Raw genomic sequence first — 23,239 nt, 5'->3', positions numbered from 1 at the left:
TCATATGGCTTTAATGCCCTCACTATCAAAATTCTATATACACACCTATATGTGCATTTGTAGTAGCCATTTAACTGTCAATCTATGCTATATTGTGGATCAAAATTCTGTTATTCCTAATTTTTAACATACACAAAAAAAACACATCACATACATAAAAAAAACCACAAAAAAAAAACCATCTTGTTATATGTGTGTATTTTGTAAATCTGTTGTGTACTACTCCTGTGGGAAAACCCCATATTGCCTCCAGCTACATCTTTGATTACATCTTCACGATCCAGTCAAGTCACAGCGCCATATAAGAGACCTGACCATTTAAAAAATTTTAAGTTAGAATTTTGATAGATGAATTTAATGGGTCTAGGTCTCATTTTGGGGCATTGTAGCAGTTTGCTAGTTACAATTACCCCATTATACATATCATTTGTGAAAATAGACACCATATTGTTTGGCATATGGCATTTTTAAGGCCTTATTACACAGTCATTTTAGCACGAATTTCATTCCAGTACAGTTTTGAAAAGAAAAAAAACCTGGAGATGGGTCTTTGAGGCATTTTAGTATCTCATTTTTAAATTATAAAAAAGGGGGGATTCGGCGCTCACTATAATAGTAAAATAATGGTGGTGTTCGGCAGCAGTAACCAATACAAGGATTCCCAACCTTGTGATATATAGTATAGACAGAAAAAAAAGAAGGAAACCGCGCCCTAGATAGTATAGTATAAAAAAAACATATACGTACACAAGTATTATTATGATGGTGTATATACAGTCAACATCAAAAATAAAAAGACAGAGGAACAATAGTGCAGCACGGTAAGTAGAACGAATATATGTACGAGTGCTTCTATATGTTCACACTCACATTTACCAGAGCTAACTCAGAGCTCAGCTGTTAATGCGCATGGACGGAACAATCCCCGTCTCAGGATATATGCAGCAATAGACATTTTGATTGTCTCAGGCAGAGTGCAGTATGCAGATTATATGTGGAGATACATAGAAAGGATCCAATAGTGCAATATATACTTGTAAATGTAAAAAGAAGAAATAAAATAACGTACTCACATTTGCTAGAGCAGAACTTGCTCTAGTTTATGCAGCATAGGTATATATAATCCCCACCAGGGAATATGATGGTAACCAGGAAGTAAAGAAGTTGAGGTCTAATCCCGTGCGCTGCCTACCGTCCCTGGGGTGCTCGCGAGTAGCGTGAGAACCCTGCGGCCGGAACTTATTTTCCACAGCCGGCTCCCTAGACGGACCACGTGCGTCCAACCGGGAGGAGGAGGCTGTGCCTGCTCGCGACCCCCCCCCCCGAATGCTTTCTCACCTTTCTGGATATTTGGCATCACGAAAGAGCATGTAGTTTGTAGGACTTGGTTGTAGGTTGTATTTCCTTACTTTGTCACTGTCCTAGAAGTGAAGGCTCTTCAAGCCATCAGATTTTCACTAGCCCTTTCCATCTGTATAACACTTTTTAAAGTGACAGGGGGAACGGTATATTTTGATAGAAGGTGGTTAAATAGGTAAGTTATGTCCTCCTCCTAGTGACGATCTGGAAGAGCCCTGCCAGCCTACCTATGGCTTTTTGGACCTTAGCTGGCCCCATAAACCCCACTCAGTCTGCCCTATAGAGGGCAAGTTCTATGGGGTTTTTCTCTATACATTGGAGCCTGTGTTGCAGGGGGATTTTCTGCAGCTGAATTTTATCTGTGGTTACCTATAGGACTTAGGAGTCTACCAGTTGCCTGGTTTAGGGTTACTCCCATAGGTGTCACGGCCTGGAAGACCTTTTACGTATAGGAGTAATTAGCACCGATATACCCAGGGGACCTGTCAACATATCTGGAGACCCTACTCAGACACATTGCTCCTTACGGCGGTCGTATTAAACACCGTGTTTGGCCTGCACTGCCTGTGCCCCTATGATTGGCCTGCTCTGTTTGTGCCCATTTGACTGGCCTGCTCTGTCTGGGCCCATTCGATTGACCCGCTTACTGAGGAAATCTCAGTACCCACTATTGACACGGAGATAGGTGGGTGTCCAGGTAAGCACTGCTACCATAATATCTTAAGTGACACCTGTCTATGTGCACCTAAATATGATTTGGAGGGTGAATGCCCTATATCTCGTGCCTGAGGGACAATGATTTTGCAAAGGCCCCCGGTCGGGCAGCCACGGCTTACACCAGCTCGGCGACGGCACATCCCCAAGGAGAGTTTTACTCTAATACACATACAGGGATCAGTGCTCAACACCAACAGGGGAGCACGGTAAATCCTTGACTCTTAGCAACTAATCATTTAGCTGCATAGCCAGTACCCATTTTCATGTCTAGGTAGTTCTGTTCTACGACATTCTTAGTTCTTGGCTAGGTCAGTTGGGTTTGCCTATTCTTTGCTCTCCCTGTCCGTTATTTTTCCTTACCTCCGAGGTACGTATTTTTTCCTATTCTGAACTTTACTTTAGCCTAGCATTTCCTCAGCTTTTCCTACCGGCGACCATCCTGGATCCCGCACACTTGCGCGGGATCCAGGCAGCCGCTTGTAGATTCAGTATTTTTTCTAACTATTACAGTTTCTCAGCCTCTTCCCATTATTAGACTCTTGGACACGGCCCTAGACTGGATTGTTACTCCGACTTTTATCAACAATACTTATTCCCAGTTTAAGTACACCTCTCAGGTGACTGATACAGAGAGTGATTTCAGGGTCAAAGGCGAATCCCTCTCAGGACCTCAGTCCGACTCGACTAGTTTTATCGGCTCTGGTTTGCACGATAAGAGGGTGCGGCCCTTTCATAACCTCAGCCCGAAACAAAGGCTAATTTACAGGACTAGAGGGAACCCCCTCTCATATACAGAACCTGACCCTAAGTTTCCATTAGAGGGCGCGACCCTCCCCTAACCTCAGCCAGTGGCTGATATCGAGGCAAATTGCACCACTCTCATATACGGAGCCAGACACTGACTTAAACACTGAGTTTTATTAGAGGGTATGGCCCTCTCACACTGTCAGTCTGAGACTGGCAGGGATACCGTTTACATTATTTGAGAGTGCGTCTCTCTCGTACATTCAACCCGCTACTGAGCTCCCCTCATGTGCACAGGCCAAGACAACCAAGTATATGGTTTCCTCAGTTTACCGCGGGCATGACAGCTTCTTACAGTGCTGGATTCTACTCCCCCTCTTGAGGGTGAACCCACCGCTGGTTACTGCCCAACAGGGTTATTTATCCTACTGTTCCTACCCTTGTTCATCTTATGGGCTTAGGTAAGTACATGACACCGGTGTCTTCAGAGAGGGGCGTTCCGCCTACGGTCAACTCAATTTGGAGGTCTGTGCTACATACCGTGGTTTGCCGCTGATACTACAGCTCTTGCTATAAGGATTATGGGAAGCGAGGAGACGCTACTTGACAGCGATTGGGTAAGAGGAGAGAACCCCTCCATTAGGTCTAACGACTGTGTTACTATTTTCGTTATAGATGTGCTACCTGTGGTATTGTATGCTTAAACTACTCTCACTGCTACATCCCCTATGATTGGTCTGCTGGACCCATGCCACTATATCCTCGCTCGGGATAAACTCTCTGAGGTAGTACGGAGGGAGATTCCCCACCTTTTTACATGTTTCCCTGATGCCTTATTGGACAGGGTAGAGGCCGCTTGGAACTGACTATCTAGGTACAGCTCCTGGGATTGGCCCACTTTGTGGGTACCCTACTACTACTCCCTGTTGGATTTACTCTTGGAGGTTGTACGGCTGATGGGGGAGCCCCAGATATTACAGGTGTGTAGATTTTGGTATAACCGGCTGTGAAGGATTCTCCTATACCCATTCAGCTACTTCGACTCTCCCTGCTATTACGTTTCCTAGATTGTTCGGTTTATTTTATTGGTTCGGTAAATCATTTGTTTACCGAACGGAGACCATAATGGGTAGCAACTAGAACATGGAACCCTGAGTAAATATACGAAAACCGCAAGTTAATTGAGTGCTCCTAGGCGGCATACGGACGCACGTGGTGAGAACAAAGGATGGCGGCCATCTTAAACTCCTGAACGCGGCCAGCGGGACCTAGTCGTCGAGTGCCTGGATCTGTTTGGGGCATGGCACTCGCACAAACACCCGGTCCCCATGGAAGTCCCATACAAACGCTTTCCCCACACAGTAGAAGAATGGCGTTCGGGAGTTTCAAACAGACGAACTAGGGGAGCACTCTGCACGAATCAACTGTATTCCATCACAGGCGGTTTTCGTATAAATTCATCCGAACGGAGACCGGCTCTTGCTACCAAATCTGTGGAACTCCGAATCGGATACAACCGCATGGTGAGCCGGTCAACCTTCCACACTGTGATGAGACCAAACTCGCCACTGTGCATTGGAGGAGCCTGGTTGCCCGCCTGCTGCCTTTAGACTATGGCCCCATGTTGAAACGCTTGATTTTCCCCTGCAAAGACACGAAAGCCGGGTCATTCGGTGCTTGCCCTGTTTGAGTGGTGATACCCCAGATAGCTATGCCATGGAGCCCATTAGTATAATGAAAAACTATGGGAAAGACTTTGGCTCCATGGCAATTGAACTGTATGTGTGATCTGAGCACCATTCAGTAATAATGTGCACTCAGATCTGAGCTATCTGGGGATATGTTGAATGTACCTGTTTTATGCAATGGCTGCACAGTTATATATTTTTATGTATTTTATTGTCTTTTGCTGCCATGTGTTCAATGGAGTTTTGCCTCTGTCCTTGGAGATACTTGGATTACTTCCCAATTATCTCCAGGATAGAAGACTCTGTGGAACTGGTTTTGGGCAGAAAAGCCATGCTTCATTTGGTCACAAAGGACTACGATCTATCTTTTGAACCACTGGACCAATTTGTATGATTTTGACGTATGTTTGTATTTGGAGTATGCAGATTCTGACATTTTTGAGTGGAGGGAGAGTATGTACGACTGGGATGACCATCACGAGGTGGAGCAAGACCTGGCCCACCTAGCGACCCGTGAGATGGAGCTGGAGCAGGACTACCAACATCTGTTCCACTCCATTGAAAAGGCACGACAGAAAAGCAGAGCGGCAGATCCAGTTCCAGACCCCTTCAGCTGGGAAGATATTGTAGAGATTTACTCGGAGGAACCCCAGGCGGCAGGTGGAGATGGGACTGAGGTCTCTCCACCGGCCCTACAGGGATGCTGGGCGGTCAGCCCAGATCCCCAGCGGCAGATTGATTTGCAGGGAATAGAGAGCCGTGTCTCCTTTCCCCAGCGACAGTGTGAAGTGCAGGGAGTGGAGAGCATCGTCCTCCCTACCCAGCGGCAGGGTGAGCTACAGGGATGCTGGGCGGTCGGCTCAGATCCCCAGCGGCAGTGTGATTTGCAAGGAATAGAGAGCAGTGTCTCCTTTCCCCAGCGGCAGTGTGAAATGCAGGGAGTGGAGAGCAGTGTCTCCCCTCCCCAGCGGCTGAAAGTGTGTAAGGGAGAGGAGCTTGTTACCCCCTCTCCCCAGCGGCAGCTTAGCCCACCAAGGGGAGACATTAAGTTCCCCACCGGCGCAGATGGGACCATGGTCTCTGCGCCCAAGCTACAGGGAGTACGGACAGTCGGTCCTGCTCCCCAGCAGCAGAGTCTTCTACTGGGAGGGGAGAACCTCGTCCCTCCTCCCCAGCGGCAGCCTAGCCCACCAAGGGGAGATGATAAGCCCCACACCGGTGCAGATGGGACCGTAGGGGGTAGGGATGGTCGGTCCTGTCCCCCAGCAACAGGGCTGTTTAGCCAAAGGGGTCTCCCCCCAAAGCAGCATGGTGCTTTGTCCAAAGGGGAGATAATCAGTCTCCCCCTCCAGCAGCACAGCTATGTATCCAAAGGGGAGACAGTCGGTCTCCCCCTCCAGCAACCAGGCTCCCACCAGGCTACTTCCGTGGTAGTGCGGGCATCAGGGCAGAGTACAGCTGGTCTCTGCCCACCTCGCAACCCACCAATTCAGCGTACCAGTCCCCCACACAGCTGTGGTGAGGCACCTGGACATGGACAACTTTTCCCCGTACTCAGGTGTAGTAACCATTTATTGTGGGTGGGCTGTACTACTAATTGTGTTTTATGGGTGGGTTGCTGGACTAACCAGGGCACTGACCGGCAGGAGGTCAGATACCCTGTTAGTCTGTTTGAAAAGGGGAGAGATGTGACAAGACCAATCTCGACACTGTGCATCGGAGGAGCCTGGTTGCCCGCGTGCTGCCTTTAGACTATGGCCCCATGTTGAAACGCTTGATTTTCCCCTGCAAAGACACGAAAGCCGGGTCATTCGGTGCTTGCCCTGTTTGAGCGGTGATACCCCAGATAGCTATGCCATGGAGCCCATTCGTATAATTAAAGACTATGGGAAAGACTTTGGCTCCATGGCAATTGAACTGTATGTGTGTGGTCTGAGCACCATTCAGTAAAAATGTGCGCTCAGATCTAAGCTATCTGGGGATATGTAGAATGTGTATGTTTTATGTAATAAGTGTAACCGTATGTAATTCTATGTCTTTTTACTGAAAATGGGTGTAATGGAGTTTTGCCTCTGTCCTTTGAGATAATTGGATTACTTCCCAATTATCTCCAGGATAGAAGACTCTGTGGAACTGTTTTTTGGCAGAAAAGCCATGCTTCATTTGGTCACAAAGGACTACGATCTATATTTTGAACCACTGGACCAATTTGTTTGATTTTGACGTATGTTTGTATTTGAAGTATGCTATGATTCTTAAAATGTAAGTTTTATGTGAATGTGATGCATACTTTTAAAGTTATGAATAATGTGGAAAAACTATTTCTCTGCCTGTGATAATTACATTACCCATTGTGTAAGGTAATTGTATCACAGGCAGAGGGGAGGATTTTGTGTGGGAGTGTCTGATTGTATTGTACGTGTTTATTGGTTGTTTTCCAAAACCCTGTGGGTGGTACTAATGTGTATATAAGAACAATAAACCAACAGCTCTGGCTGTTCCTGCTTGACCCTCAAAACGGAGCCTTGTCTCGTTCTTGGGGGGGATTTATTGTATGCTGTTCCAGTTTGACTGCTAGGAGTGTAAACCTATTCGTATGGTTTTTCCTATTCGGCTGTTTACGGCATTCATATGGTTTCCTGTTCGGCAGATTGGGGTCTTTGGTAGCTGCCTGTGTATCTGGAAGGGGAATATCCTCTAAACGGCGTTTAACCCCTTTTATGCCCGGGGTGCCGTTACACACACGATGCAACAAAACTTACCGAACTGATTTTCTTGCAATTTGGATATGTTGCTCCCATCACCCTCAGCTACTCAGTGATATGGTTTTTATATGGTTTTATTATGCATAACATATATTTCTGAAAATTGTGAAAAATGTAACACTTCTCGCCAGTAAATAATTGAGTTTAGTATGTTGCTTAAACTCAATTATCTAGCCTGGCCCAGAGGAGGAGTTTTGGGTTACATAAATTGAGCCCCCATTAAATCAGTCTTGTTCCAGCATTAAGCTGTGGCTCATGTGTGGATTATTTGGAGATACCAGTGATATTTTTACACTGTGGATTATTGGCGATATTCTGTTATTTGGGATAAGGGAATACTAGACGGTGATACCTACTACTACAGTCACACCGGCGTTGTACCGAACGCCCCATTAAATCAGTCTTGTTCCAGCATTAAGCTGTGGCTCATGTGTGGATTATTTGGAGATACCAGCGATATTTTTACACTGTGGATTATTGGCGATATTCTGTTATTTGGGATAAGGGAATACTAGACGGTGATACCTACTACTACAGTCACACCGGCGTTGTACCGAACGCCCCATTAAATCAGTCTTGTTCCAGCATTAAGCTGTGGCTCATGTGTGGATTATTTGGAGATACCAGCGATTTTGGATTCCCTGGCTGTTAACATTCCGGGGATAGGTGGAAGTTTTGCCCCTACTCCTCTGAGAACGTATCTGGAGAACACTATTCGGATATAGTACACTAGTCCCCTTCATGGGAGCAGTCCTGATTTTGATTTTCGCTTAGCCGCCTATTCAGGTACCGTCAAGGATGACGGTTTGGACTTTATGGGGGAACCCTGTTTGACGTTGAATCCCACTCAGACGTCACAAAGTCGGGACGCACCCTCCCGCTGGAGTATGACCCAGGAACGTTGTCGGGTTCAGGTCAGATTACCTGGACAGCCCCTACTTCGGACGGTGGAAACTATGTCCCTTGCTTTCGCTATATCTATTCTCGGGAGTCAGCTATTATTGTCGTTTTATCTACATATTAGAGAACAATATGAGATCAAAGGTCGCTAGGCAAAGATGGGGGATATTCCTTCGTAGGGATGCCAAGACTTCAGGCCTCGAGTGCAAAAGCCTGGGTCCTTTGACCTACGATCCACTCTTGGAGATAACAGATCCTGACAGTTATGGATACAGTCTTAGATGCCTCACTCTACTTAGATGCCTCACCCATCTTGGGTGTGACGCGCATACCATAAGTCCCACCACAGACTTTTGGCAGGACTGAACTGGAACAGGATCGTACAAGCAGCTATTCGGATTATTCCACTCTCTCCCTAATCAGTCGACAGTCTCAAGGACGCTCACCAGGACCGATTTGTTTTTTCTCCAACCCGCCTACTCTTCGAACCGCTTTCGACTCCTTTGCGGTCCACGCGACTACAGCACGTGTCGACTCTTCTTCGTCTATGCAGGTCCCAATTAACCCCTGGACCCGGACCACCTTTTCACTCCTCGACGTGGATAGATTTGGACGGATTTCTCAACTACTGGCTACGTTCACTTAATTTTGGTATTTTCGCTACACAAATTCAGTTTGTAACCCTGATAGGACGTCCCTTGGGGGTACTTGGCCTACCACAGTCGCAGGTTCCGCAGTCCAATTGGAGTACTGGAAACACTTGGTAGACAACTGGTTTTGCTTGCATTCTTACCAGCATAGTTGTTTCATCCCCGGATGAGATCACTCGACTGGTAGATCATGAGGGAACGAAAAGACCCTATTCCGTTCTGTGACGGAATTGGTGATGGTCTCAGGCGCCTTACTGGAGGTTGGAGTTTGCCGGCAAGACCACATTTCCAGGTGACCCTGGCACGATCGGAGGAGCCATCTTCCACAGAGGGGAAGACATGGTGGCGTTTTTTTCTCGCGGTTCCAAGTCCGCAAATGATCTTCGGAATTTGCATCCGCAGGAATATGGTTACTAGATCAACTTTGCAGGTCATGGATCGTCTTCCAGGAAGTGGCTCACATCCCCACGTACGGTCTACCAGCAGATTGAGTGTTTTTCAGTAGTTATTCGGACAACGTCAGCTGACATCTTCATCGACTCATCCGCTGTCACTCCTCGCAATTGGAAGGCCCATTTGGGTTTTGCTCTGGTTTTCTCCTTGAAACAGGTACCAGCGAAACAAACATTGTTGGATTTGTTGACTGAGCATTAAAACAGCAAATATGAAGCCTCCTGTCATGTTATAAAATTGCAGATTATGCTAGCTTTAGTGTACTTATAATCTTAATTTTATTAATGACAGGAGGCAAATATTTCCCTCCCATTCTTATCCCTCCCTTGTTTAACTTTAATAGTTTGGGTTCATCTGGTATGTATGCAACTCTGCTTGTTGTCTCTGCTACCTGTCACTTGTTCTTATTTTCCTAAGTAGGGGTTGGGATCTATTAATATTATATGCTATTTCTGGTTATTTCACTGGGTGCCTACACGTTTTGCTCAGAGTACATTTCATTGGCTAACCAACCTTTTCAATTCTGTTTTCTCTCGTTTCAGCTTACAGTCTATCAACGCTATCTGGTTTGACAGTTCTTCTCGGATGGTGGACATTGTTGTATTCATTGTTTCTAGGACTTCGTCTTTTCTCCATTCTATTTTCTGCCTTTTGTTCTGTTTTTGTCGCAGCTTGAAAGAGGAAATGATGTATGGGGAGGGGAGTTTATAGTACCTAACTTTTTTCTGATTGGTTGTTTTTCTCTGTGCTGCTGTGGAGTTCTAGTAAAGAGAGACTTGAGCAAATATTCGTCTCCTGTCATTAATAAAAATAAGATTATAGGTACACTAAAGCTAGCATAATCTACAATTTTCTCATGTTTGTGGTATTTATTTTTATTTTCAATTCCTACATTGAAATAAAATGATCTTAGATGTACTCAGCAACATCTGAGTATAACAATACCCCATATATGTATTGTAACGGAGCTGCAGCACTCCAACCGAGTACCTCCGCCAAGTCTGCTTCCTTGTAGCTATCAGGGACCCTGAAACACTTCAGACCCAGATGCCGAGGCTTGACTGGGATCACTTAGGGCCTTTTCCACCCTGGACCAAACACCAGACGACACATGGTGAAGGTTAAAACAGCAACTCCTTTAATGAATACAGCACACATAGTTTAAGCTCCCAACAGCCTCATTTACATACAATAGGTTACATAGATTAGTGCAAGGAAGGGTGGGTGTAACGGATCACCTTCCGTTGATAGATGCTCCTAGCACTTCCTGAGGACTCGAAGCACTGCAGACGACACCACAACCACCACAGACTCCACAACCGCCGTAGCTTAACTGGAGCCGTGCCGTCTTCCTTCCACCCTGAATGAACCTCCAGCATTCAGGACCGTGTGGGAAAGTCCTCTCCTCCAAGGAGAGCGTAACAGGATCAAGATCTCAAAAGAGCTAAGTGATTAAAGCTCAAGGGAGTATGCAGAGCATAGCAATCCCGAGTGTGATATAGCAGTCCCCTCCAATAACGAGACAAGGCTACGTATTGAGGGTCAAGAAGAACTCTCTGGTTTAATTACATACACTCTGCTTTTATGCAATTCTCCCCTGCAAGGGAGACGCCCACATCCAATTAAACATTACCCAATCACACAATGGTTACCTCCCACATATTCTCCCCCCCACCCCCCCTTAGCCTGAGAGGTAACCCAATTATAACATACAGTTTAAACATACATTGTTATAACTTTAAAACTAGACATCCCATATTAATAAAAAAACACATATTAATAATCAGCATACTTTACTTACAAACATATCCAAAATTCAGCTAATTCCATCCAGGGGTTAAAGAGTTAGCTGGAAGTCCTTTATGACCGACCGCAAGCACATTTCCCTGCCCAAAACAGTTACACAGATTCAGGCTGAGCGGTCGGTCTATTTCTGCCCTGAAAAGTTACAAAGTCCCATCCGAAGACGGCGTTCGAATCGTCGACTTCGACTTTTGGGATTGTTTCCGTGGTGTTATATTGTCTACCAGAGGTCTGTTTTACACCCAGAAACGACAAAGTCCCGTTCGAACGTGTGTTCGAATCTTCGAACGGGACTTAGTCTCCAGCCGCAGTGTCGAAGGGTAGGGGGAAGGTACAGCTCACCGCATTCGACTGGATTAAAATGGCCGCCGCCATATGTTCGACTGTAATGGTGGCCACTTCGACGACTTCGGCGCTTCGACGACTTCGGCACTTCGACTGCATTCGAAGTGCCAGTTTAAAAGTTGTAATACTGCTCCCAAGTATTTAAAGGGCCAGGAACAGCATACAAAAATCCATTGTGCCCAAATATACTTCTTGAAGGGTTAATACACCCCAGGGCCATAGTCGCAGGGCAGGAGGCTAGCAACCAGACTTCTCCAGTTCACAGTGGCGAGGTTGGTTCCGCCACAGTGGGGTCAGACAATAGCAAGGGCTGATGGGAGATTGAGGAGGGACAGAGCAGCTAGATTAAACTGGTCTGGCAGTGTCCCTGGGACAACGCCCTGCTGGGGAAACAATAGGACAGGAAAAAGGGGGAGGGGGAGATGCACAGACCAGCAACATATTTAACATACCCTGCACAAATAATAGGCACCATGTGACAAAACACAAAAGGAATATGGGAGTCCACCCATAGTGTCTGTCTTCCATCCCCAGTGATGGTGACTACCGTCACATATCTCCCCCCAAAGGTAGACTAACCAGGTACCAGACCTCCAATCGGTCTGTGCCTGAGTTAGTCGGGTAATAAGTCCCAAAAAGTCCATCCATCCTGGCAGCCTTCTCGACAAAGTTCCACATAGTTTGTAAGTTTGTCCCGGTCGGGAGCATGGAGCCCTCATAGCCGATCAGTCTGTGGAAGTCTGGTTTGGGCAGGCCAGACTGGGCTTCTCGGTCACCCTGTGCCTCTTAGACACTGGAGAAAGAGAGTTCCCAGTGAATCTGCCATGGCCCCCTTCCCAAACTCAAACCTATCCCCATATGACTCCACTCTTAGGGGGCCACTGTGACCCCCATAGACCCCAATAGCAATTCTGGAACCCTGTATCTCCAGCTTAGAATAGTTTCCAGCATTTTTCTCCCCATTCAGAAGAAGACCAATACAGGAGACCCCAGACGAGTTGACTCTGAAGTTAGTGACTACATCCAGATCATCAAGGCCATCACCGAATCGGTACCGCAAACAAATTGCCCATGGAAGAGCAGCACTTACCCAGCCGATCTCTGCATCTTCTAGAGCATATACATGGCGATGCGTGCAGACTGTCCTGTATCCCTGGATCTCTCTCAGCCGCTGGAGGGGAAGGCAGGGTGGCTGGGCCCCCTCTGACATGGGGTTGGGGATCGGAGCTCATTGTCCAGCCTTCCTGGGGACTACAGGTAGAGACCAGAGTCCCATCCATTTGTATTGGATAGAGATCCCCCAGTGCTTGTGGCAAAAGTCTGAGGTTAGCCGTTGTAACGGAGCTCCGTGTACTCCGACCGAGTACCCTCCGTTGATGGATGCTCCTAGCGCTCTCAGAGGACTCCAAGCACTGCAGACGACACTACAACCACCGCAGACTCCACAACCGCCGTAGCTTAACTGGAGCTGCGCCGTCTTCCTTCCACCCTGGAATGAACCTTCAGCATTCAGGACCGTGTGGGGAAGATCTCTCCTCCTGGAGAGCGTATCCGGAACAAGCTCTTAAAAGAGCTAAGTGATTAAGAGCTCAGGGGAATATGCAGCGCATAGCAGTCCCCAGTGAGATATAGCAGTTCCCTCCAATAACGAGACAAGGCTACGTATTGAGGGTCAGAAGAGGTCTGAGGACTGGAACACCCAGCCTGCTTTTTTATTAGGATAAGGTACACACAGGACACTCCCAGGGGGAGGATGAAATTAACCAATAACAGCATAGTACAGCCCACAGGTTCCCTCCCCTCAGATAAACAGTTAAACCAATTATTACATACAATAAAAATACAGTTTTTACACACACACTGTAACTTTAAAACCATACATCCAATTTCAATAAAAGTATTGCATATTCAGACTCAGCATACATCAAACATAAACACTTCCAAAAATCAGCCAAATCCCTCCAGTGGATCAAAAGTTAGCTGGAAGTCCTTTTATGACCGACCGCAAGCACATTTTCCTGCCCAAAACAGTTCCATAGATTTGGGCTGTGCGGTCGGTCAATTTCATGCGAAAAAACGACTAAGTCCCATTTCGAACGGGACTTAGTCTCTGGAGCTGCAAGTTCAGTATGGGGAAGGTAAGGGTCAGCGGTGTTCGGCAAAATGTGTAGCCGATTTTAGTTCCACAGAATCTTTAGCATACACCGCTGACCGCATTCATATGACCAAAATGGCCGCCGCCACGTGTTCGGCTGCCGAATGGCGGCCACCCAGCGCTCGGCAATTAACCTGCAGTAACCTCACAGCCTGGGAGGTAAATTGCCTGCACACTTTAACTTCTGGGTGGTCCGCCTGTGTGGTACTTGGTTCAGTAAGCCCTATTTACTGAACCAAGTGGGAGAGAGCCAGGGGCAAGTTATTTTACAGGTCTGGGGACATAGTCTTAAAGGGGTATTGTTCAGCACAGTCACAATATGTCCCCAGACGGTTCTTAAAGGGCCATACACACCCAATAAATGTTAATAAGTTTTCAGGGGCACAATCTTCCAGGGGCCATAGTCATGAGGCAGGAGGCTGGCAAACATGCTTCTCCACAATCCAGGGAAGCAGGGCAATTTCTCATTTAAAGGGCCAGTTACAAATAGCGATTTGTAACAGCCGTGCTTTGCTCTGGGATCCGCTCTTCCGTGGGACCAGCAGTGTCTGATGCCTGAAGCTCGCGGGATACCAGTGGGGTTGGGCAGAGGCAAGTGGAGCTCTGCCCCGATGCCAGCACTTCAGCTGGGGGAGTTGCGCACTCAAACTCCACCTTCCCTAGAAGGTTGATCTCCCTGCTCTTCAACTCCAGCGTCATTGCAAGTTGGGCACAGAGGCCAACAGCGCTCTGACTCAATGCCAGCGCTTCAGCTGGGGTGGTGGTGTACTCCTCAAGTTCCATCATCACTGAAAGGCTGTCCTCCCTGCTCTCAACTTCCAGCGTTGCTGCAAGTTGGGGGCAGAGGCCAGTGGTCCTCTGTCCTGATGCCAGCTCTTCTGCTGGGGTTACACATTTCCGCTGGGGAAAAAGACCAACTGCCTCCTCTCCCTGTAACGCAAACTTCAGCTGGGGAGGGAGATCAACTACCTCTATTCCCAGTAACTCAATCTGCTGCTGAAGGGGGAGACCGACAACCTCTACCTCTGCTGCATAAGTTACCATGCCTGGAGGTGGGAGATCTGGGATGGCTGCCCAGTATCCCCGTGATTCAGGTGTGGAGAATACGGTTCCTTCCACATCTACCTGACCAACATATTCAGATGTAAGGTCTATTAAATCCCCAGTCTCTGGTACCTGCTGCTGTGCAGAGTCAAACAATTGCTTGTAATCCAGCTCAAGCTCCCACTCCATGGTGGCCAGGTGGGTCAAATCAGGTTCCAGGTCAGTTGCTTCTGAGAGATCCAGTAGGTGTTCCCTATTTTCCCTACTGTTTTACTTGGGAGACTTCGCTGAACTCAAATATTAGTGTTTTAAACTGGTAAATTGTATTACAACGATGATATTTCAGTAAAAGTGACGTTTTTTGCATTTTTTACAAACAAACTGCACTTTTATGGACTATATTATTGTTGTAATATGTTTTACTGTTTTAAAACACTAATATTTGTGTTTAGCGAAGTCTCCCGAGAATAACAGTACCCCCCATGTACAGGTTTTATGGTGTTTTGGAAAGTTAGAGCGTCACATATAAGGCTTGCATTTAATTTTTTTGACATTGAAATTTGCCAGATTGGTTATGTTGCCTTTAAGAGCGTATGGTAGCCCAGGAATGAGAATTACCCCCATGATGGCATACCATTTGCAATAGTAGACAACCCAAGGTATTGCAAGTGGGGTATGTCCAGTCTTTCTTAGTAGCCCCTTAGTCACAAACACTGGCCAAATATTAGTTTTTTGCTTTTTTCACACAAAAACAAATATAAACGCTAACTTTGGCCAGTGTTTGTGACTAAGTGGCTGCTAAAAAAGACTAAACCTACCCCACTTTCAATACCTTTGGTTGTCTACTTTTTCAAATGGTATGCCATTATGGGGGTAATTCTCATTCCTGGGCTACCACACCGTCTCAAAGGTAACATTACCAATCTGGCAAATTTCTATTTGAAAATGGAACGTTCTATATTTGACCCTGTAACTTTCCAAAACATTAACATAAAGCCTGTTAATGGGGGGTACTGTTGTACTCGTGAGACATCGCTGATTACAAATATGTGCATTTTTTTTGCAGTAAAACCTAACAGTATTAGGATTCACAGCTAAAATGTCAGACGGAAATACAAATGTAAAAAAAAAATCTTATTTTCTCAATTTTTTTTTACATTTTATTCATAATGAATTATGTTCTATATATGAATAGTTAATGATAAATTAAAGCCCTGTTTCTACTGAACAAAATGATATATAATAAGTGTGGGTGCATATAATATGAAAGAGGGGAACTACGGGTGAACAGACATATAGCGCAAATTCCAGTTTTTGTTTACATCAGAACATGCACTATTGACTCCGTCCTGAAGGGGTTAAAAGAAGAAAAAGTACCACAACAAGTATTACTTTACTGAGGGGGTAGTGGATGCATGGAATAGCCTTCCAGCTGAAGTGGTAGAGGTTAACACAGTGAAGGAGTTTAAGCATGCGTGGGATAAGCATAAGGCTATCCTAACTATAAGATAAGGCCAGGGACTAATGCAAGTATTTAGAAAATTGGGCAGACTAGACTGGCCGAATGTTTCTTATCTGCCGTCACATTCTAAGTTTCTATTTTAAGGATCTCAAATTGGGAATCTACGTACTAAAACACAACTCCCTAATTTGGTTATCCCTAATGGATGCAATCGCACATAAGGATATCAAATTATGGAGCAATCTACTAAATCCATTTTCTTAATATTGCTGTTTCAGCTACTTAGGAGATATGAATTCCCTAATTTGGTACCGTTAAGTATGGCAATCAAGCAAAAAGATACCAAATTAGCGTGCCATCTACTACATAGATGAAACTTCAAACTTAAAGGACCACTATAGTGCCAGGAAAACAAACTCGTGTTAAACTAGTGTTAATAGATCCCCCCCCCACCATCATGGCCCCCTCCCGCCGGGCTGAAGTGGAAGGAAGGGGTTAAATTCTTACCTTTCTCCAGCGCCGGAGACTCTCCTTCTTCCGACATTTTCTCAATGCTTTCCTATGGACGCTGGCATCTTCTCACTGTGAAAATCACAGTGAGAAGCGTGGAAGCGCCTCTAGCGGCTGTCAATGAGACAGCCGCTAGAGGTTGGATTAACCCTAATGTAAACATAGCAGTTTCTCTGAATCTGCTATGTTTACAGCAGGCAGGGTTAACCCTAGATGGGCCTGGCACCCAATCAAATTTATGGAGAAGCGCTTCCTCTCCTTCAAGTAGGTCAGCAGAACGCAGAGGTGTACTATGTTAGCGAGTTAGCGTTGAGTAAGTGCTGTAAGTATTTGACTTAATAATTCGATTTTTGACGAAGCTCCAGCCACATGTGACTAGCTTGGCTGGCAAGCCCAGCGCACAAGTGTTTATTTTCTTTTTCAAACCCCTGCAGTGACATTCCGTGTAAAAGACGACCCGCAATAAAAAAAAAAAAGTTACCTGTACTCTTTTCCAAATCCCTGTATATTAAGACAAATTGAGGTTATTTAGTCACTCCAAGGGCCATTAGAGGGAATTCCCACCTGCCACGTCAAGGCAGACCTCTTAGGTGGGTCCTACACCAACTATTCACCTTGCTTCCTTGAGCTTCTGGTACTATGGTCGTTGCTGCCGCCCAATAGTAGTGAGTCTTTGAGCACAGTACTTGTTTTTTGGGATTTGACCCCCAATTTTAGACTAAACAAAAATGTAAAAAAAATAAAATAAAATAAAATAAAAAAAGTTTTATACATGTAAAAATACAGTAAATGATTTTAGCCAATCCAATGTTTTCCCCATAGGGATTGGCTGATATCGGCAAGGAGGCTGGATGGGGGTGGGACCAAATGCCGGCTGTATTTGAATCAATGCATCTCTATGAGGAAAATTCAGCGGCTTCATGCTGAGCATGGAGATGCTAAACGGCACACTGTGCAGCACTGGCCCAGGAAGCACCTCCAGAGGCCATCTGAGGAGTTGTCACTGGAGGTGTGTCCCTAGGGAGCAATGTAAACACTGTTTACATGAAAATGCCTGCAGGGAATGATTATACTCACCAGAACAACTACATTAAAGGGACACTGTAGGCACCCAGACCACTTCAGCTCATTGAAGTAGTCTGGGTGCCAGACCACTTCATTCTACAGTGGTAATTATTATAGTAACTTTCTGACTTGAAACGGCACGTTTGGTCTGTTATCTGACGCTGGACAGCATGAGAACCTCCAGTGTCCGAAGTTTTAACCCCTTCAGCTCTGCGGTAGGGGGGCACTGCAGGAGCCTATAGTGCCAGTAAAACAGCTTTGATTTCCTCGCCTATAGAATCCCTTTAAGGTGTAGTTGTTCTGGTGACTATAGTGTCCCTTTAACCCCTTAAGGACACATGACATGTGTGACATGTCATGATTCCCTTTTATTCCAGAAGTTTGGTCCTTAAGGGGTTAAGGATCATGAGTCAATAGGACACCTTGACCACAGCACACATAATACCAACAATCACGTAGTTTGCCAGATTTTCTTAGAGCATTACCTTTGAAGCACGTTCAATGCATGCATGCAATTAATGGAGCAGGGCCTGAGGACCGGCTCACTTGCAGACAGTCTATGCTGATTGTGTGCCTGACAGAGCGCAGGGAAGCACAATTTTAGATCTGTTTTATAAAGAAATCTATGCATTTACTAGTGATTATATATCTCAAAATACACAGTACATATACACAGCAATCAAAAACTGTACATATTTTCAAAGTATTGCTATATAGCATGTGATATACACTGAAATCCTAATTAAAGTGCACTGTGCCAAAACACATTTTTGAACAGAATTGTATGAAGTTGTATGAAGTGCTACCACAAAGTTTGCTCCACTCAATATAGCACTCTACTCAAGAGAACACTTTCTAAGAGAATACACTCTCTAACGGACATTCCCTGAAACACACTCTCCAACTTACACACCTCCTGTAAATTCTTACGGCCTTACGTTCACTTAACTTTTCCTAACTTTTACCACTGGACTAATCCATTGTTCCAGAGGAACAGAAACCATCCCAGCAGCTTCAATGTGATCATTTTATTCTGCCTGTTTCTATTTTAGCTAAAATATTTGGAAGCAAATCGAACAAATATATTCCTAGGGGGGATATTAGCCTGTTTACTTTATTAGAAACTGCAGCTCAAGTAAAATACACAATAATGGATATATAGTCAGTAATGATTGAAGATATTGGAATACAATCCTTTGATATTCTGATACTATTTTTCCTAAATTATCTTAGTTTAGCTTAAAAACAGACAGGAAGTATTCAAAGCTTAGATATCATTTTGTGACGCTAATTTCTTTTAATTGGTTAATGTAGATTATTGTATTTTGTTACCATTTAGTAAATTAAATTGCATACAGTCCTAGTCAATTTTAAACTGCTTAGATTATATTGCCTGGTTGTTGAATTTAACAGGTATTGAACAGTTTAAAAAGCATATGAAGAGTTGCAGTCGATTTTCAAACGGTTCAAATGATTGCTCATTAAACACTTGGCTTAGTTTATCTGTAACTGCAAGTGATTTTAATGAAGTAAGGTGGCTAAGTCGGGATAAAATGCTTAGAAGATTTTATGATTTGTTAAATTAAATCAAGTCATTCATGGAATCAAAAAGAAAAGATTGTGCCAAAACTTTAAGATGAAAAATGGCTTGCAGATTTAGCATGGTTGGGGTGATAACTCATTTAAATTAGTTAAACCAACTTCTCAATGCAATGGTTCAAACCATAACAGCGTTTGAAATGAAACTTAAAGTATGGCAAGCTCAAGTTCTGGAAAATAATTTTATACATTTTAATACATTGGCTAAACACATTCCTGTGAACAGAGAGAAGTATGCAGCCTTGCTTTTCGATTTGAAGCAGGAAATTGAGAAGAGGTTTTAAGATTTCTGGAAAGGTCATCAATATAATATCATAATATTTCTGGAAAAATCATAAGCACACAAAGAGTAAAAATAGAAGTAAAATTTCTGGCAAGTGCCTTGACAACTCACTGAGAATTGCAACCACTTTCATCGAATCAGACATTGATGCATTAGTTTCACAAAAAAGGTCCCACTAGTTTTTGATTGTCCTCTTTTTTTAAATTTTATAATGAAAAATATATAAAAAAAATAATAATGAAATTTTATTACTTATATACATGAACGATATTATATATTTTATGTGCGGCATAAGACATTTCTCCTCACTCAATGTGGCCCAGGGAAGCCAAAAGGTTGGACACCCATGTGTTGTGGTTATGATCAGTGCTCTATTTGCCGCGAGGCAAGCAAGGCATTTGCCTTCGGCGGCACGTTCCAGGGGCCGGCAAAAAACGCCGCCCCAAATGCCCAGGCAAACACCTTGTTAGCCTGGTGGCAGGTGGTAAGCTGAGTTCCAGGCGGGCGGCGGCATATTCCAGCATCACACTGTCACGCGCAAGGGAGCTGAGCAGGGAGAGCTCACAAATCAGCGCTCCCTCATCTCCCACCTGGACCTCAATTAGCCGCCCGACTGCCTGCACGCTTGCCTTCCACAACAGCATGGCCAGCAGCCCCACTGGACCCCAGGTAGAAAATCCACCCAGCTCTCCCAAAGGAGAAATAATCTGTGAGTGTTGAGGTGTGTGTGTCTGAGTGAGTGTATGTCTGAGAGTGAGTGTGTGTGTTTGTCAGAGTGTGTCTGTGAGTATGTGTCACTGAATGTGTGTGTGTCTGAGTGATTGTGTATGCCTGTCAGTGTGAGTGGGTGTGTCTGCGAGTCAGTGATTGTGTGTGCGTGTGTCAGTGTATCTGAGAGTGTGTCTGTCAGTCAAAGTGTGTGCGTTAGTCTTTAACAGGAAGAGGTGTGGCATTGACAGAAAGGGGTGGGGCAAATGTAAATTATGGGGTGTCCAAGTTCCGTCATGTCTAGAGCAGCACAGATCCAAAATACACCACTGGTTATGATACTAAGAGTCCCTGGCTTCTGACCCCCAAAAATAGGCTCTCCACAGTACCTGGAGACCAACCTCATTCTTTTGCATTATTAATGTCAGTTCCATCAGATCTGAAAAGCAGAGACAGACAGAGTGCTGGGGGATAGGTCTGTGGTCTATCCATATAGAAGGATTTAGCAACACTGTTGCTCCGATTCACATTGACGCACACAGCACTGTTATGCATTTAAAGTTAATGCTAGGGGAAGGGATTGTGAGTGATTAGCAGCTGCTCAGTCAGGTTTAGCTGTGACTTCGGGAATTAAGGGCAAGTGTTAAGTGTGGAGGACTTGGGGTTAGGGGATATTTGCTTAAAATGTGGATTGTAACTCCCACAGTTTCATGGAGGCTGCACTGTGTATGTGCTGTACACGATCTTACCCAGTTCAGGGCAAAGTTATAATCTATGATGTCACAGAGTAGGGGGTGGTAAAATGAACCAATCAAAATGTGCAAATTACAGAAACTGCAATAAATAATATGAATGGTTTATCCCTTTAACCTGGGAACAACGCAAAACAGTCTGTCTGTCTGAGGCATAAAGAGTAACTAAACACTGCAAACTTTCACCACACTGAGCTCTATGGAGAGATTCTCAATAATCCAGTTCCCCTGCTGAGGTCAAGAAGTTGAGAAGCCTGGAAAAAAAAGAAGTCAGAAGATCCCTGACCTAAAATAGAGCCCAACACTATCTACAGTTAGTTTACTAACCTGGGCGAGTATTCAAAAGACTATCCTGCAGAGGATTCCTCACATACGGCTCTTCCCCTCGCTCAATCACTGATATAATCAAAGGCGTCATATGAATCCTTCCTGTATTTATTAAATGTGAGAGATTATTAAAAATTAGATGGCTTTTAAGATCTTTACAATTTTATTAGGATTTTCTTATTATTATGTGTTTAGGATCACATGCGAAGACTTGTCACTTTTGTCCCAGATATAAATGTGTTCTTATGAGAAAGATTTCCTCTAAACAGAATAAAATGCTCTTACCCAGAGACCGGAGGGTCAGGTAATTCTCCATCATTACATCTCTGTAAAGCTCCTTGTCTTCTTTATTTAAACATCTCCACTCCTCCTCGGAGAAGTAAACGGCCACTTTCTCAAACTCGCATTGTTCCTAAATAAAACATGTAATTGTAACAGATCTTCAATAAACATATATATTACCCTGCATCACTGGGATGTGTTAAGACACAAACAAAACACCATCTACGCACACCACTGACAGCCCTACGAGCAATCTCACCCTGGCTCTCACTGAACACCTGGGTTAAACTGGGAATTAACAAATTAGACCAAATTATGCAACACGACCTTATCAAGCACTTCCCGGACCTACAACGTGAATTTAAACTAACCAACTCCTCAATATTTCCATACATGCGACTCAAAAGTGTCATACCCTCAGATGTGGCACAAACCACTATGAATGCTAGCCAAGGCACAAGAGAAGTAGAAACATTGTATGACAGATGCTGGCAAACCCCAACCAAAACCCCAAACTCTTGCTCTATGTTACCAGGTAGTTTTGAAAACGGCACCACACTGCCCCCCACCCTTCGTGGCACAAAGGCTCACTGACTGCGATGAGCTGATAACCGACACAGAAGTGTTGGCGTCCCCCAATGCCCTCAAGGGCCTTACGCAATGTTACTCACACATAGAGGCCCACAAAAAGTTGGTATACAGGTGGTACCTAACGCCCCACAGACTCCATACAATGTACAGCTCTGTGTCACCACTTTGCTGGAGATGGGCATGCATGATGGTGGGCATGCCGGCGTATATGCCACCTATGGGAGGAGGCACAGTCCACCCTACAAACCATCGGCATCACAGTACCACCACTGGACGGACATACAGGGTTATTCCTCTCTTACCCACACTCTTATAGCAAACCAATGGAAACAGCCTCACTGTCCCTCTAAAACCCAACTACTAACTAAAATCCACCAATACCACACGTATGAGGGTATGGCGGCCAAGACTGCTTCACAAAGAAAATCCTTTCAGGTGTCCTGGGCACCATGGGCAGATTTTTGGGATAAGGTAAACACTATTTAACACAACACAGTACTAACAAAGAGGTCAAAGGAGAGTCGATGTCACTGACATGGTACAAACCTTCAATGCCACACGCACAGAGTCCCATGTCCCGAATAGACGTAACCTCCCCCCCAGAAATCAAAGAGGCCTCCACATATAGAGGCCTCCATATACAGAATAATAAACTCAGCTAAGGTGTAGACCCATTGCTGTATATATACCCACTCTATACAGCGCTCGAGCACAACTGCTTAATACTGCTAGGTGCCATACTGTACTAACAAATACCACCCCACCCTCCCCACCTACCCCCTTCCCTTTTTTCTGTATCCCCTCCCCACTGTTTACTCCCGGTTGAAAGCCCAACTCTAAGTTGAACTGTATTTCACTAGGAAGTCAACCATAGGTCAGTTTGAGGTTCATGTGGATGAGTAAATCCAGGATACAATGTGATGTATAAAATAAGTAAACCCATGTAACCTCAATACATTATACGATATCTATAATGTGCATCTCAGGGGTGACCACATCCCCTTCTATACCACATGCCAATTGTCAGATATGATCGA

The 23,239-nt window shown here is 44.9% G+C and overlaps 1 protein-coding gene across 4 annotated transcripts in view; it reads right to left on the bottom strand.

Annotated features, from left to right (window-relative positions):
* LOC134573014 (gastrula zinc finger protein XlCGF26.1-like) overlaps positions 1-23,239 on the bottom strand; it is a 430,963-nt gene that overhangs the window by 1,829 nt on the left and 405,895 nt on the right. For 3 of the 4 annotated variants that reach the window (XM_063432400.1, XM_063432384.1, XM_063432375.1), the window contains exons 3-4: positions 21,615-21,741; positions 21,330-21,431 (exon numbers count right to left, since the gene is read on the bottom strand). In XM_063432400.1, coding sequence (XP_063288470.1) covers positions 21,330-21,431; positions 21,615-21,741 — 229 coding nt within the window. The remainder of the gene's footprint in view (positions 1-21,329; positions 21,432-21,614; positions 21,742-23,239) is intronic. The other variant, XM_063432392.1, reaches the window with a different exon arrangement.

This window comes from Pelobates fuscus, chromosome 1 (assembly GCF_036172605.1).
Source record: "Pelobates fuscus isolate aPelFus1 chromosome 1, aPelFus1.pri, whole genome shotgun sequence".
Classification (NCBI taxonomy): Eukaryota; Metazoa; Chordata; class Amphibia; order Anura; family Pelobatidae; genus Pelobates; species Pelobates fuscus.
The sequence above is the reverse complement of the archived record's forward strand: the minus strand, read 5'-3'. Positions and strand labels throughout refer to the sequence as shown.